The 17,818-nt window shown below is 40.5% G+C and overlaps 1 protein-coding gene across 5 annotated transcripts in view; it reads right to left on the reverse strand.

Moving 5' to 3' along the window:
* The window catches only part of LOC106883648 (uncharacterized), a 654,180-nt gene that overhangs the window by 196,591 nt on the left and 439,771 nt on the right, over nt 1-17,818 (reverse strand). For all 5 annotated transcript variants that reach the window (XM_014934744.3, XM_089351157.1, XM_089351155.1 and 2 more), the window contains one exon: nt 15,819-15,859. In XM_014934744.3, the coding sequence (XP_014790230.3) occupies nt 15,819-15,859 (41 nt within the window). The remainder of the gene's footprint in view (nt 1-15,818; nt 15,860-17,818) is intronic.

Below are 17,818 nucleotides of genomic sequence, written 5' to 3' on the forward strand. Positions count from 1 at the left end.
GATAAATTTTATTGTATTTACAATAATGTGGGCTTAATATATTATTGCAAACCATCCAAATCATACATCTGTAAATTGTTACAGCAAAATCTATACTACTACTACTACTACTACTACTACTACTACTACTACTACCACCACCACCACCACCACCAACAACAACAACAACACTTCTACGATGATGACGGCAATGACAACAATGATGTGTGTGTGTGTGTGTATGATATGTGGCATCAGTAAATTACATAGGCAAGAAATCAGTTATTAGTGAGTTTGAGATATCAGAGATAAAGTACATATTTGACACCTAAAATGATGGAAGGAGAAGTGATGGTGATATTAGAGATAAGTGTGAGATATTAATGATATAACAGACATGACAAGATATTAAAGTAGAAGTGACCAGGTAAAGGGGGAGAGACAGTTGGGTATGAATAATGAAGTACAGAGGAAATGGATATGAAAAATACGACATAGGTGAATTGAATGTTAAGAAATGGAAAAAAAACCCAAAACCCAAAAAACTATAAGATATAAGACTGTGTAGAAGTGCAGGTGATACTAGTCATAAAAAAGCGAAAAGAAAGAAATTCAGAAATATTCAATATAATTGATATATAGCAATAAATGATCAATACCTTGAAAGACAGAAGAAGAGGGAAAGGCAAATCTTTGTTATGTTTGTTTCTTGAAGAGCTTACACAAGAATGTAGAACATTAATGTTATAGCAGGAAAGAGAGGATGCCAAGAATATGGCCAAGAAAAAACGCCCCAAAACAAATAACCAAACAAATTTCAAGTAAATAAACTGATGAGGAGAAAGACTGATGCAATCACAGATGTATGCATCATATGCATATTTCATATATATATATATATATATATATACATACATATATATATTTCATATATATATATATATATATATATATACATACATATATATATATATATATATATATATATATATATATATATATATATATATATATATACATACATATATATATATATATATACATTTGTTGTTTACACCACCTGTCTTTGTCTGTTGTTTTTCGTAAATCTTCCCATACATATATATATATATATATATATATATATATATATATATTTATTTATATTAAGAGCATTACTATACATAAATGCCTCACACTAGGAGGGACTCTAAAAGTCAAACTACTATAATAAACACATTTTACTGAATGCGAGGGAATGCAATTCTCGAAGCGAGCCTCCTAAAATCAGACTTAGTGGTATATCATGATTTTATATATATATATATATATATATATATATATATATATATATATATATATAGACACACTCTCCCCACAAACACACACACATAATTATATATACGTGTGTGTGTGTGTGTTTGTGATAAATGATGAATCTTAGTCAAAAGCAAAGAAATGAACCTGTGCATGTGTTAATAATATTGGCATAATGACTCTCCCTAGATACAACAAAAAGAGTAGTCAACTACGAGTATAGTGAAAGTGTATAATGTAGGCAGAGTTTGAATCAGATACATAATAAGCTTCTCTGATGAGGGTAAAATTGTTAAGTTCACATATATATGTGTACACACACACACACACACACACATTCTATATGTGCATGTGTGTATATATATATATATATATATATATATATATATGTAGAAGTGGCTCTCTGCTAAACTTGCTAGTTCGTGGTACTCCCACCCTCCCACCCCCTCCACCTTTACCAGAAGTTCCTATCCTCTGTCATCCTTGGTTGTCTCCCGCGAACACTAAGGGCTTAATGCCATCCCCACCCCTACCCAGGGTTTATCGATCATATAGCGCATAAAAATGGTGTAGTGTATGCAGGTTGTAGGCTATTGTTTCTTTATGAATTCTGCCAAATGCAAGCTTTCTTTTCAGGTACATGACACTGCTGTCCCTCATCCCAGGGTCTCACATGCCCACACCTCCCACACACTCAATGTCGGCACACTGAAAGGTAGGTCTGATGAGATTGTTGAGATGCTTGAACGGAGACGTGTAGATTTGTGCTGCATCCAAGAAGTAAGGTGGAGAGGAGATTAGTAGTTAGCGACTTTGGGATCAAGGCTAAATGGATGCCCAGAAGTAGACATATTTGGAGGAGAAGTGTCTGGAAGCTTAAAGATCCTGCAAATGGACAGATATTTAGAGATGTGTTACTCGAAGCCTTTGAGAAAATAGAAGGGGACATAGCATGACATAATGTGGAAGACAATTGGAGGTTTCTACGGGACAACTTGCTGAGAGCCACTGACCAGATCTGTGGATGGTGCAAAGTCCTCTTTCGAACCAAAGTAACGTGGTGGTGGAACAATGTTGTTGACAGTGCTATTAGATAAAAGAAACGGGCTTGGAAGGACTGGAGGAACGGAGGTAGCAGGGAATTGTATCAGACTGCCAGAAGGGAAGCTAGGTTTATTTAGCCAGGTTTATTTAGCCAGAGGGGAAGCAGATAAGAAAACATTTGCCAATGTTCTGCGCCGTGAGGACCAAAGACTTGAAGTATTTTGTGTTGCAAGACAGTGTGTGAGACAGAATTGTGATGTCATAGGAGAGAAATGTGTCTGCATGGATGATGGCTCACTTGCACTAAATGAGGCTGCAAAGAGAGAGGTTTGGAGACACCACTATGAAAGGTTGCTTAATAAAGAGAATGAATGTGAGGAAGAGAGTCTGCCGTATGTTGATCTAACAGAGGGACCAGCTATCCTAATTGACAGTACCTTGGTAGATAAAGCGATCAAGAGTATGAAGACAGGGAAAGCCCCTGGCCCATCAAGAATCACTGCAGAGATGCTTAAAATATCTGGCGATGTCGACTATAGTCTAGTCACCCGTATAGTCAGTCAGGTGATACAAGAAGGAGTCACACCAAATGACTCGTGTAGCAGCACCATAGTCAACTACTACAAAGGTAAAGGTGACGCTTTAGATACAAACAATTACAGAGGTATCAAATTGTTGGACCAGATAATGAAGGTCACTGAGAAGGTCAAAGCCCAACTAATTAGGGAGAGAGTCAGCTTAGATGAGATGCAGTTTGGGTTCATTCCAGGGAAAAGCACCACTGATGCTATATTTTTGGTAAGACAGCTGCTGGAGAAATACCTAGCCAAAGATAAACCTCTGAACCTGGCTTTCGTTGACATGGAGAAAGCCTTTGACAGGGTCCCCCGATCCCTTAACTGGTGGTCAATGAGGAAACTAGGGATAGATGAATGGTTAGTGAGAGATGTGCAAGCCATGTACAGAGACTCTGTCAGTAAGATGAGGATTGGCAACGAGTACAGTGAAGAATTCCGGGTAGAGGTAGGGTCCACCAAGGTTCAATCCTCAGCCCCCTCCTATTTATCATAGTCCTCCAGGCAATAACACAGGAATTCAAGATGGGATGCCCCTGGGAGCTCCTCTATGCTGATGACCTTGCGCTAATGGCTGAGTCACTATCAGAACTAGAGGAGAAGTTTCAGGTGTGGAAGCAAGGACTAGAATCGAAAGGCCTTAGAGTCAACCCAGCTAAAACCAAAGTCCTAATAAGTAGGAAGTTAGACAAAACACAAACCCCTTCAGGTAGATAGCCCTGCTCGATCTGTAGAAAAGGCGTAGGTAGAAACTCCATAAGTTGTACCCAGTGTAAGCTAAGGACACATAAGAGGTGCAGCAATATCAAAGGAAGGCTAACTAGCAAGATAGTTTTTGTATGTGGCAGATGCTCAGGAGCAATAAACACTGAAAACTCGCAGAAAACAACCTTTGCCACATTCCAGGGAGAAAAACTAGAGGTAGTTGATAGCTGCTGCTATCTAGGTGACCAAGTTAGTAGTGGGGGAGGGTGCGCTGAAAGTGTAGCTGCTAGAATAAGAATAGCCTGGGCAAAGTTCAGAGAGCTCTTACCTCTGCTGGTAACAACGGGCCTCTCGCTCAGAGTAAAAGGCAGACTTTATGACACTTGTGTACGAACCGCCATGCTACATGGCAGTGAAACTTGGGCTGTGACTGCTGAGGACATGCGTAATCTCACAAGAAACGAAGCCAGTATGCTCCAATGGATGTGTAATGTCAGTGTGCATACTCGATTAAGTACCTTGAGAGAAAAGTTAGACCTAAGAAGCATCAGTTGTGGTGTGCAAGAGAGACGATTGCGCTGGTATGGTCATGTGGCAAGAATGGATGAGGATAGCTGTGTGATAAAGTGCCACACTCTAGTGGTTGAGGGAACCTGTGGAAGAGATAGACCCAAGAAGACCTGGGATGAGGTGGTGAAGCACGACCATTGAACTTTAGGCCTCACCGAGGCAATGACTAGTGACTGGGACCTTTGGAAAAATGCATTACGTGAGAAGACCCGGCAAGCCAAGTGAGAGCATAATCTGTGGCCTCTGCCAGAAGTGTAGCCAGCTCACTTATTCGTTTCTTTACTTCATTTGGACACTAAACTCTGCTTGTGAAGACCTGTTGAGGCAAGTGAATTGAAATTGAAATCAAACCAAATTCGACGACTGGCACCCATGCCAACCTCTCCTTCATTGGACACTAAGCTCTGCTTGCGAAGACCTGTTGGGGCAAGTGAAATCGAAATTGTAATTGAACCATATTCGATGACTGGCACATGTGCCAGTGGGGCACTATCATCACTGTCCAAGCATGATCATTGCCAGAGCAGCTGTCTGGCTTCCGTGCTAGTGGCACGTAAATAACACCATTTGAGCATGATCGTTACCAGCGTCGCCTTACTGGCACTTGTGCCGGTGGCATGTTAGAAAATCATTCAAGCGAGGTCGTTGCCAGTGCCACTGGACTGGCTCCTGTGTAGGTGGCATGTAAAAAACAGCATTTTGAGCGTGGCCACTGCCAGTACCGTGTGACTGGCCCTCGTGCCGGTTGCACGTAAAAGCACACACTACACTCCTGGAGTGGTTGGCGTTAGGAAGGGCGTCCAGCTGTAGAAACTCTGCCAGATCAGATTGGAGTCTGGTGCAGCCTTCTGGCTTGCCAGTCCTCAGTCAAATTGTCCAACCCATGCTAGCATGGAAAGCAGACGTTAAACGACGACGACGACGACGACGACGATGATGATGATATATATGTATGTATACATACATACACATATATATGTCTATCTATATATGTATTTATACATATATGTGTGTGAGTGAGTGTGTGTATATGTGTGTGTGTGTGTATATATATATATATATATATATATACATACACACACACACACACACACACAGACACGCATACATGCAGGCACACAGGTAATGGTGAGTGAATGGTGGAGATGGTGGTAATAGTGATGTTTATTAATATTATCATTATTATCAAGGTGGTGAGCAGGCAGAATCGTTAGCACACTGGGCAAAATGCTTAGTGGCATTTCATTCATCTTTACATTCTGAGTTCAAATTCTGCTGAGGTCGACTTTGTCCTTCATCCTTTCGGGGTCAATAAAATAAGTACCAGCTGAGCACTGGAGTCAATGTAATTGACTTACTCCCTCTTTCCAAAATTGCTGGCCTTGTGCCAAAGTTTGAAACCAATAGTGTTATTATTATACTGTTGCTGCAGATAATGATGACGACAACGATGATGGTGATTATGTATTATCCTGTATATGAGTGTTTGAATAGTTTTGCTGTTTCAAAGATGAAAGGAAGACCATTAAATAGGCCTGGAGTTCAGGCCATTCAAGCTGAGCTGAAAATACTGAGAAAATTTGAAATGTTTTTCAAAGAAATCTTTAAAATCTTTTTCTCTTTAACTATTGGCAGATGTTGAACATTAACAAATCCATCTGCTAGAATAATTTACGAGAGAATTTTGACAAAAGACAGCTAAATGACAGATCTGTGCCATGCAGTTCGAAAATAAAGAAGACAAGTTTTTCTTCAATTGCACTTTTGGAAACTCTATTTACTTCTCTGTAAAATATTTTGTGGTCACTGATAAGAGATGAAGTTAATATTGATTGATTGTTTTTGTAAGGTGGTGAGCTGGAAGAATTGTTAGCATGCTGGGCAAAATGCTGAGGTTGACTTTGCTTACACTGGGTACATCTTATAGAGTTTCTACCTATGCCTTTTCTACAGATTGAGCAGGACTATCTACCTTAATTCTCCAATTATAGAACTGCAAACGCCTATTATCATTTACTGTGGACACTCCTTAATTATTTGATGAACTGGTGACTGCTAATATTCTTGATTAAGGATGTTCCTTAATTCTTTTTCTCTGATGTCAAAATAGTTAGGTTACATGGAAATCGTTACTCAATAACATGTGCTCCACATGCTCAGCTATTCTAGAAACAACTGTAAGAGGCTTTATGCATTACTTTATAATACGTATTTACTGTAACTATTCTGTATTATGCTTAAATACTCTAAGGTGATATCACATGTTTTGCTTGTTGGTTCTCTGTTTCTAAGGTATATATGGTGTACGTGTGTAAGCGCGCGCGCGTGTGTGTGTGTGTGTGTGTGTACTTATATAATAATCTTCATTTAATGTCCATGGGTTGAGCAGTTTTACAGGATGCAATGAACCCAAGAGCTGTATCATGCTCCAGTGTCTGCTTTGGCCTGGTTTCTGTGGCTGGATGCTCTTTGTAATACCAACCATATTACAGAATATACTGGGTACTTTTTTCATGTTACCAGCATTAGTGAGGTCACCCATGGACTCTGAGGAGCTAACTTTATGCTAGGAGATGAGTGAAGAGGGGGATAAAGTATAAGAGGAGGGAGCTGGAAGAGAACAAGTGTTTTGTTGTAGAGCAGATGTTTGATAATGTGAGATGGTAGAATAATAATGATAATCAGTAGATAGGATAAAGACAACAGAGATGACATGATGTTGGGAAGGTTGTATGAATGGCTGGAGAAGAGAAAGACACATGTAATGTGTTAAGAGAGTGAGACATATGTTGTTTGGTGGGAGAGATAATTTGGTGGCTCAGTGAAGGTGGGGGATTAATGAAAATGGGTGAAGAGAACAGTACTGATGGATGAAGAATGGATAACAAGTGAAATGGTTCTGGGTAGTATAAAAAGTGGCATCAAGGAAGAACCGCAGTTAGAGAGGTGATGGGTGGTGGTGATTGTCTTCAGAGGGGAAGGAAATTGGGTGAAGGGACCAGCTGTGAATACACACACACACACACCACTCATACCAATGCACATATATATACATAACAGATAATCTTTTAGTTTCATTAACCAAATTTACTCACAAGGCTTTTGGTTAACATGGGGCTAGAGTAGAAGACACTTGCCAAAGAACCATGCATGTTTTCTATCATGTAATTCCTAAGCTACTTTGGTAAGGTTACCAGACACAAGAAATGATGTATCAATGAAGGTGGATAAGATTTCAGAGCAATTCTATTAATTTTTACATTTTTGTGCTCACTAACATAATAGTCCATACTAAGCTTCACTGTGGAGTATATCCATAAGTCTTGAACTGTCACTGCATTCATAAATTAATTAAGCTTACTAGATACATGAGCCTGTCTCACATATCTATTAAATTCAATAAATTTATGAAAACAGTTATGGATATACTCCAATAAATATACTTCAATAGACATATTTCAATGAATATACTTCAATGGATTAGCTACAAAGTGAAGCTTAGTATGAAAAAATAGACACTATTGAAAGGTCAGTAATTTATATTACATATTTATATTAATTAAACATTGTTGTCCTTTTGGCATTCATTATTACATTCTGGCATGGACTGATAAATCCATAATAAAAGTATATCTCCCTTTGTTTCTTAATTCTCCTTTCTCTTGACTTTATGGTACAACCTTATTAGATCTCACAAAGCTAATTTCTCCAATAGTTGCATTGCTTTGCTTTCACTGTTAATGAACAATTCCTTTTTTTCCCCCACTAAATTCATTTCATATAATTCATTTAAATTATATGACCATACTTGTAAAATTGCTCCTTACATATACAATGGACAATACCTTTGATAAGCTACAATTTCTCAATCCACTTTGTGGGAAGCACAACAGACTACAGTATTGTTCATTGAAGAGAAAACCATTAGATAATCCATTTTCATTTACTGCTGATACTCTACCTCATGATTCCTTTAATTGAGCATTTATATAAACCTAATTCAATACAGAAGTAGAAATCCTTTGTTGTCAACAGAGATATCTCCTTCTCTGAAGTATTAAAATAGCTGAAGTTGTAGTAATATTACCATAAATCTTTATTCAATGCATAGTTAATCCCACAGTGGTTATCTTAAATAACATTCCTTCCTCTGTAAGAAATTTCCAACACCAATTAAAGAAAGTAGCTTGGACATTATTGTGTTGTTTACTGTTTCACTGATTACCTATAATATATCATATCATATATATATATATAAATATATATATGTGCGTGTGTATGTACTGTGGGCTTCTTTCAGTTTCTGCCTAGCAAATTCTCTCAAAATGCTTTGCCCTACCCAGGGATATAGTAGAAGACTTTTGCCAGAAATGCCATGCAGTGGGACTGGACCCAGAATCATGTGGTTCGGGAGCAAACTTACAAATATAAATATATATATGAGAAAGTGGATAAAGAAAAGAAAAAGGCAATCTAAACATTTAGTAGGAGTTATGAGTATTATTATTATTTAAAACAGTTTTATTTGGTTACGTGCGACTTATAGTTTCATGGACTTCTAACAGAAACCTGTTTCATTCAGGTTTAGATTACCAAATGGAGGGACACAGGAGGTTCATGATGGCTACTGGAAATTAGGCTGCTATTTGTCAAAGCAGGTTACATGATACTGTTAGAGGTTAGATTGGTGATTCAGTAACACCAGTTTCATTTAGCAAAGGGAATTTCCTGGGCTGCGTGACTAGCAAACATGGGCACCAAACCATTAATCCATCAATTGTTAATTAACGAAGTTCATGTTTTCATTAGGTTAACTTTGGAAATCATTATCAGACTAATCAACTTCCATTACATTTAACTTCTATTAACTTAAGTCAACTTGAGTTAACTTCAATTGAATTGAAGTTAACGGATTTTATAGTTTTGGCACTTTTTAAAGGTGTTTTTAGGTGGTTTTAGAGCAAAAAGTGATTTTTGTTTTTTTCTATAATAAAAGTTAATGTTAACAGTTTATCAATAACTTCTGTTGCATTAGGAAATAATCAACTGATTACCAGTTATTGAAGTTAACTTTTGGTTAAGGAATTTATGATTAACAAAGTTAACTTTTCGATTAACGGTGCCCACGTTTGGTGACTGGACAGGAAGCTGGTGGTATTTAGGTGTTCAGGCGCTGACAGGAGCAAGGTCAGTGTGTGTGTGTGTGTGTGTGTGTGTGTGAGTGTATGCCAGATGTATGAATGCATAGATGTGGGTGTGTTATTGGACCAATAACATACCCACATCTGTTAGAAGCCCTTTAAGTCGCATAGAGCCAAACCAAACTGTTTTAAATAAGGTGTGTGTATGTGCATGTATGTATATATATATATATATATATATATATATATATATATCATCATCATCATCATCATCATCGTTTAACGTCCGCTTTCCATGCTAGCATGGGTTGGACGATTTGACTGAGGACTGGTGAAACCGGATGGCAACACCAGGCTCCAGTCTGATTTGGCAGAGTTTCTACAGCTGGATGCCCTTCCTAACGCCAACCACTCAGAGAGTGTAGTGGGTGCTTTTACGTGTCACCCGCACGAAAACGGCCACGCTCGAAATGGTGTCTTTTATGTGCCACCCGCACAAGCCAGTCCAGGGGCACTGGCAACGATCTCGCTCGAAAATCCTACAGGAGCCAGTCAGGCGGTACTGGCAACGGCCACGCTCAAAATGGTGCATCTCATGTGCCACCCGCACAAGAACCAGTCCAGGGGCACTGGCAACGATCTTACTTGGCTTGCCGGGTCTTCTCACGCACAGCCCATTTCCAAAGGTCTCGGTCCGTAGTCATCGCCTCGGTGAGGCCCAATGTACGAAGGTCTTGCCTCACCACCTCAGCCCAGGTCTTCCTGGGCCTACCTCTTCCACGGGTTCCCTCAACTGTTAGGGTGTGGCACTTTTTCACGCAGCTATCCTCCTCCATTCTCACCACATGTCCATACCAGCGCAATCGTCTCTCTTGCACGCCACAACTGATGCTTCTAATGTTCAGCTTTTCTCTCAAGATACTTACACTCTGACGGGTATTCACATTGACATTACACATCCAACGGAGCATACTGGCTTCATTCCTTGCGAGCTTACGTATGTCCTCAGCAGTTACAGCCCATGTTTCACTGCCATGTAGCATGGTTGTTCGTACGCATGCGTCATACAGTCTGCCTTTTACTCTGAGTGAGAGTCCCTTTGTCGCCAGCAGGGGTAAGAGCTCTCTAAACTTTGCCCAGGCTATTCTTATTCTAGCAGCTACACTTTCAGCGCACCCACCCCCACTACTAACTTGGTCGCCCAGATAGCGGAAGCTATCGACTACCTCTAGTTTTTCACCCTGGAATGAGATAGAAGTTGTTTCCTGTTTGTTTGCAGTCTTTATTGCACCTGAACATCTGCCACAAACAAAAACTAACTTGCTAGTTAACCTGCCTTTGATGTTGCTGCACCTCTTATGTGTCCATAGCTTGCACCGGGTACATCTTATAGAGTTACTACCTACTCCTTTTCTACATACTGAGCAGGGCCATCTACCTGAAGGGGTTTGTGTTTTATCTACCTTCCTACTTATTAGGATTTTGGTTTTAGCTAGGTTGACTCTAAGGCCCTTCAATTCTAGACCTTGCTTCCACACCTGAAACTTCTCCTCTAGTTCTGATAGTGACTCCGCAATTAGGGCAAGGTCATCAGCATAGAGGAGCTCCCAGGGGCAACCTGTCTTGAACTCCTCTGTGATTGCCTGGAGGACTATGGTAAATAATAGGGGGCTGAGGACGGAACCTTGGTGGACCCCTACCTCTACCCGGAATTCATTGCTGTACTCATTTCCAACCCTCACCTTACTGGCCGCATCTCTGTACATGGCTCGCACAGCTCTCACTAGCCATTCTTCTATCCCAAGTTTCCTCATTGACCACCAGATAAGGGATCGGGGGACCCTGTCAAAGGCTTTCTCCATGTCAACGAAAGCCAGGTACAGAGGTTTATCCTTGGCTAGGTATTTCTCTTGCAACTGTCTCACTAGAAATAAGGCATCAGTAGTGCTTTTACCTGGCACGAACCCAAACTGCATCTCATCTAAATTGATTCGCTCCCTAATTAGTTGGGCTATGACCCTCTCTGTAACTTTCATAACCTGATCTAACAGCTTGATGCCTCTGTAATTATTTGTATCTAAAGCGTCCCCTTTACCTTTGTAGCAGTTGACTATGATGCTGCTACACCAGTCATAGGGTATGACTCCTTCGTGTATCACCTGGTTCGTAATACGGGTGACTAGGCTATAGCCAACACTGCCAGATATTTTGAGCATCTCTGCAGTGATTCCTGATGGGCCGGGGGCTTTCCCGGTCTTCATACTCTTAATTGCTTTATCTACCCTGGTACTATCAACTCGGATAGCTGGTCCCTCTATTGGGTCGACATAAGGCAGGCTCTCTTTCTCCCATTCATTCTCTTTATTAAGCAATCTATCGTAGTGGCATCTCCAGACCTCTTTCTTTGCATCCTCATTTAATGCAAGCGTACCATCATCCATGCGAACACATTTCTCTCCTACAACATCACTATTCTCTCTCCTACACTGTCTTGCAACCCGAAATACCTCGAGTCTTTGGTCCTCACGGCGCAGAACATTGGCAAATCTTTCCTTATCTGCTTCCCCTCTGGCTAAATAAACCTGTCGCCTAGCCTCCCTTCTGGCACATTGGTACAATTCCCTGCTACCACCGTTCTTCCAGTCCTTCCAAGCTTGTTTCTTTTGTCTAATAGCCCTGTCTACCTCCTTGTTCCACCACCACGTTACTCTGGGTTGGGAGGGGACCTTACACCACCCACAAATCTGGTCGGTGGCTTTCAACAGGTTGTCCCGCAGAAATCTCCAATTGTCTTCCACGTTGTATGATGCTATATCCCCTTCTATTTCGTTAAATGCTTCAAGTAACTTGTCTCTAAGTCTCTGTCCGTTTGCAGGGTCTTTAAGCTTCCACACCCTTCTTCTCCAAGCCTGTCTAATTCTGGGCACCCATTTTGCCTTGATCCCAAAGTCGCTAACTACTAATCTATGTTGTGGGGTACATTCTTCGCCAGGGTAGGTTTTGGCATTTATAAGCCGCCCTCTTTCCCTATTTCTGGCGAGGATGTAGTCGATTTGGCTAGAGTGTCTGCCGGAGCGGTAGGTGACTAGGTGACTGGCAGGTTTCCTGAAGTTGGTATTGCAGACTATAAGATTGGTTGCATCACAGAACTCCAGCAGTCTGGTTCCCTCCTCGTTGCGGGAACCGAAGCCATAGCCTCCATGTATGCCATGGAAGCCCCCAGCACGACGTCCGACATGACCGTTGAAGTCTCCAGCCACAAAGAGAAGGTCCCTGTCACTCGTCGACGAGGTAGTTTGCAAGAGGGTGTCATAGAATTGGTCTTTCAGACCATCTGGTAGCCCAGGTTGAGGTGCATAGGCTGAGATGACAGTAGCTAATCTATGATGAAGCACTAGTCTGATCTTAAGTACTCTGTCACTTACTCTAACGACCTCGATTACCTTATCCACCCATTTCTCCGCTAGAAGTATTCCTACGCCCCCGACCCCGTCAGTGTTCCCTGCCCAGAAAATCTTGTACCTGTGTTCTTTGCCTGTGAGGAACCTTGCAGAACCTCCTCTCCATCTTACTTCCTGGATGCAGCACATATCTACGCATCTCCGTTCAAGCATCTCAACAATTTCACCAGATCTACCTTTCAGCGTGCCGACGTTGAGAGTGCCAATCCTAACAGTATGGGTGTTGGGGGTGTGGGCCTGTAGCCTGGGAAGAGGAAAAGCAGTGTCGTGTACCTGAAAAGAAAACTTGCAATTGGAAGAATTCATAAGCAAAACATTACCTACAACCTGCAAACATTTCTCAACCTTAATGCGCTACCCAAAGGTAGGGGAGAGGATGGCCAAGGCCACTAGATGGGTTCCGGGAGACAGCCGAGGTTGACAGGATGACAAAGGGATGAACTTCCGGTGGAGGGGGCGGGATGACAGAGGAATGAACTTCCGGTGGAGGGGGTGGGATGACAGAGGAATGAACTTCCGGTGGAGGGGGTGGGATGACAGAGGAATGAACTTCCGGTGGAGGGGTGGGATGACAGAGGAATGAACTTCCGGTGGAGGGGTGGGATGACAGAGGAATGAACTTCCGGTGGAGGGGTGGGATGACAGAGGAATGAACTTCCGGTGGAGGGGGTGGGATGACAGAGGAATGAACTTCCGGTGGAGGGGGCGGGATGACAGAGAAATGAACTTCCGGTGGAGGGGGTGGGATGGCAGAGGAATGAACTTCCGGTGGAGGGGGTGCGATGACAGAGGAATGAACTTCCGGTGGAGGGGGTGGGATGACAGAGGAATGAACTTCCGGTGGAGGGGTGGGATGACAGGGGAATGAACTTCCGGTGGAGGGGGGGTGGCAGAGGAATGAACTTCCGGTGGAGGGGGTGGGATGACAGAGGAATGAACTTCCGGTGGAGGGGGTGGGATGGCAGAGGAATGAACTTCCGGTGGAGGGGGTGGGATGACAGAGGAATGAAACTTCCGGTGGAGGGGGTGGGATGACAGAGGAATGACAGACGAATGAACTTCCGGTGGAGGGGGTGGGAGGGCGGGTTACCGCCAGCGAGTAGAGAGGGCTCTTAATTGTAGATTTTAAATATTTGAGAGACAACAATGCATAAATCGTAATTTTTTTAAAAGAGCAATGAATTCTGGGTGATTAGAATATAACGTAGCATGAATTTAGGAAGCTTAGAAAATGAATAAGCATGAATTTAAGACAACTGAATTCAATTGAATTTCATGGAGAGAAACAAGAAAGCGCAAGGTATTGAGATGTTTGAGGCCGTAAATAAATAAAAATCTCTATCTTATCTGCATCTTGGGTATTTCGTCGTAGTACGTCAGCTAGATAATTTAGAATGGGTTTCTCATTTATATATAGCCAGAACCTGAAGACCTTAAAGGAAAAACTACGAAGGGGGAGAGAGAGGATGGAGGGGTAGACAGAGGCATGGCGGGAGAAAAGATCATCATCATCATCATCATATATATATATAAAGAGAGAGAGAGAGAGAGAGAGGGAGAGGGGGGACCAGTCAAGCAGCACATCACGCTGTAATTCTTGGGCTGAGAAATCAACACTTAAAAGCCATAATTTTAAGGAGCGATAAGAATTTTTGAATAAAGGAAAATGGGTAGTGGTGGTGGGTAGGTACCGCCAGCGAGTAGAGAGGGCTCTTAATTGTAGATTTTAAATATTTGAGAGACAACAATGCATAAATCGTAATTTTTTTAAAAGAGCAATGAATTCTGGGTGATTAGAATATAACGTAGCATGAATTTAGGAAGCTTAGAAAATGAATAAGCATGAATTTAAGACAACAACTGAATTCAATTGAATTTCATGGAGAGAAACAAGAAAGCGCAAGGTATTGAGATGTTTGAGGCCGTAAATAAATAAAAATCTCTATCTTATCTGCATCTTGGGTATTTCGTCGTAGTACGTCAGCTAGATAATTTAGAATGGGTTTCTCATTTATATATAGCCAGAACCTGAAGACCTTAAAGGAAAAACTACGAAGGGGGAGAGAGAGGATGGAGGGGTAGACAGAGGCATGGCGGGAGAAAAGATCATCATCATCATCATCATATATATATATAAAGAGAGAGAGAGAGAGAGAGAGGGAGAGGGGGGACCAGTCAAGCAGCACATCACGCTGTAATTCTTGGGCTGAGAAATCAACACTTAAAAGCCATAATTTTAAGGAGCGATAAGAATTTTTGAATAAAGGAAAATGGGTAGTGGTGGTGGGTAGGTACCGCCAGCGAGTAGAGAGGGCTCTTAATTGTAGATTTTAAAGCATAATGTAATATAATATTTTATATTATATATATTATATAAGTAAATCCAAGAATTAATTCATATGTACTGAACATAAAGCAAAGAATTTTGGATGCTATCTAGCTATTATATCTCAATTATTCCTGTTTAGAAATTCTATCTTTACTTATTCTTGTGTCTTTCTTGATAACTAAATATCAATTATAGCTTCTTTAGTTAGTTTCTCTCATTACTTAGATATACAGAGAGTGGAGCTGCATAAAGGACAAGCAAAATGTAAGATTTATGATTCTTCTGCTCATGCTCAGTACCCTCCAGGCCCAGCAGTAACTATTTTTTACAAACTGTGAGTAGCCTATCCCCAGGATAAAAGTATTAGGACAGCATTGGAAGGCAAGCTATGCATTAAATATGATGCAATTTGCCTTGATTACCAAACTGAATTTCAGAGAGGGTGATAAATATATAGAGACTATGACATAGATAAATACCTGGAGAGTATGGTGTAGGTGTGTTGATAAAATTGCTAGAAGAACAGTTTCAGAGAAGTATAATTTTGTATGACTTGAATTCCCCAAGATATTTTTAATAACACACACATGCGCACAAGATATTTTTAATAACACACACACACACACACACACACACACACACACACACACACAAGAAAACAATGGTTACTTTTTAAAACCATAAACAGAAATGAAATAAAGAAAATGTATGAACTCACTGATGCAGTCAAAGTTTCATAAGTGGCATTATCTTGAGAATCTGAAATATTTAAATCATTAAAAAAATATTATTTGTTTTCTGACAAAATTAAATTAATTACCAGAAATAAAAAAAGTAAAAAATAGAAACCAGAACATCATGTGAGTGAAAGTGATATAATCCCAGGGAACATCATCAAGGCATTTAAGAGACTAACAGAAATTGGAAATAAGACCGAATTTGTGGAATTGAGGAAATGTGCTCTATTCTGTATGAATCCTTCACATAAAACACTGCCATAGCAGGAGGGAAAAGTAGATGTAAAAATGCTGCCGCAGCTGATATTGATAACAACAGATTCAAGTCATGCAAAAGATACTTTTTGTTTTTCAGGTGGCTGTGTGGTAACAAGTTTGCTTCCCAACCACTTGGTTTTGGGTTCAGTCCCACTGAGTGGAACCTAGTGTGTCTTCCACCCTCAGCCTATAGTAGTGACCAAAGCCTTGTGAGTGGATTTGGTAAATAGAAACTGAAAGAAGCCCATTGTATATATCTGTGTATGTGTCTTTGTGTCTATGTTTGTCACCCACCACCACTTGACAACTGGTGTTGGTGTGTTTAGGTCCCCATAACTTGGTGGTTTAGCAAAAGAGACTGATAAGTACTGGGTTTAAACAAATAAGTGATGAGGTCAATTTGTGTGACTAAAATTCTTCTGGGCAGTGTCCCATCATGGCTGCAGTCTAATGACTAAAACAAATAAAAGATAAAATATAGAAGATATGACAAGCAAGAAGTATTAATTCTAACAATAAACCTAAAAATTTCATATTTCTTCACATCTGGCTTTTTGCTATACATGACTATGATCACATCTCATATAAAGCATTAGAGAACCACTACTTATTATCACAGCTAGAGATTAATGTATTACTTTTTAACTGGTTCAAGCCAGTTGGTTGTGATCATACTGGAGTATCTTCAGTATTTCTTTTTATAGGAGGCTACCCTATAGGAGTCTACCCTATAGGAGTCTACCATATAGGAGTCTACCCTAATATTTGGAAATATGTTACATGTGTTATTTTCCAGAAGCGCAACCTTTCTAAGCATACCAAATATTGATAAAATCTTTTACTTGTAGCCTATGAATAGTGATGGAAACCCACCCTGTCTCTAACATGTTGAGTCTATCCTTCTCTTCAATGACCGCAAGTATGGTTCTGTAGAATTATATCTGTCACGTATCCCTTATCCTTTGTCATTCACTAGTAGTCTTATGGCAAAAATAATGTTATTGCTTTGACCTTTTCTGACCCAGGGTTCTTCTAGCTTCATGTTGGACTGCATCTAGCTTCATGTTGGACTGCATCTAGCTTCATGTTGGACTGCATCTAGCTTCATGTTGGACTGCATCTAGCTTCATGTTGGACTGCATCTAGCTTCATGTTGGACTGCATCTAGCTTCATGTTGGACTGCATCTAGCTTCATGTTGGACTGCAATGAGGTTATTCTCGCTGACTCAATCTGATGTTCACTTAAAGTCAGGTTATGTTAACTAAAGTCTCCTTCCTTTACATAATGAACTTCCTACTGTTACTTATGACAATGCTCACATACATGAACTCTTATACATTACACAACATAGTCATAAGTTGCTGAAGACAGTAGTTTAACAGATGGATTCTAATCTGAACATCAATGAAATGAATTTTGAATTCATTGCACAATGTAAAATAAAGGCCTGGTTTGACGGTCTTAGTTGACAGTACTAAGATTTTGACTGATGGGGTTTGCTGTTATGAAAATGAATCTACTGTTAGTTATGAAGTTTATAAAAAAGGAAAATTAAAAGAAATGTTAGATAATAATTATAATTATATCATCATCATCATCATCATCATCGTTTAACGTCCGCTTTCCATGCTAGCATGGGTTGGACGATTTGACTGAGGACTGGTGAAACCGGATGGCAACATCAGGCTCCAGTCTAATTTGGCAGAGTTTCTACAGCTGGA

Source organism: Octopus bimaculoides, chromosome 4, assembly GCF_046866305.1.
Source record: "Octopus bimaculoides isolate indiv1 chromosome 4, ASM4686630v1, whole genome shotgun sequence".
NCBI lineage: Eukaryota > Metazoa > Mollusca > Cephalopoda > Octopoda > Octopodidae > Octopus > Octopus bimaculoides.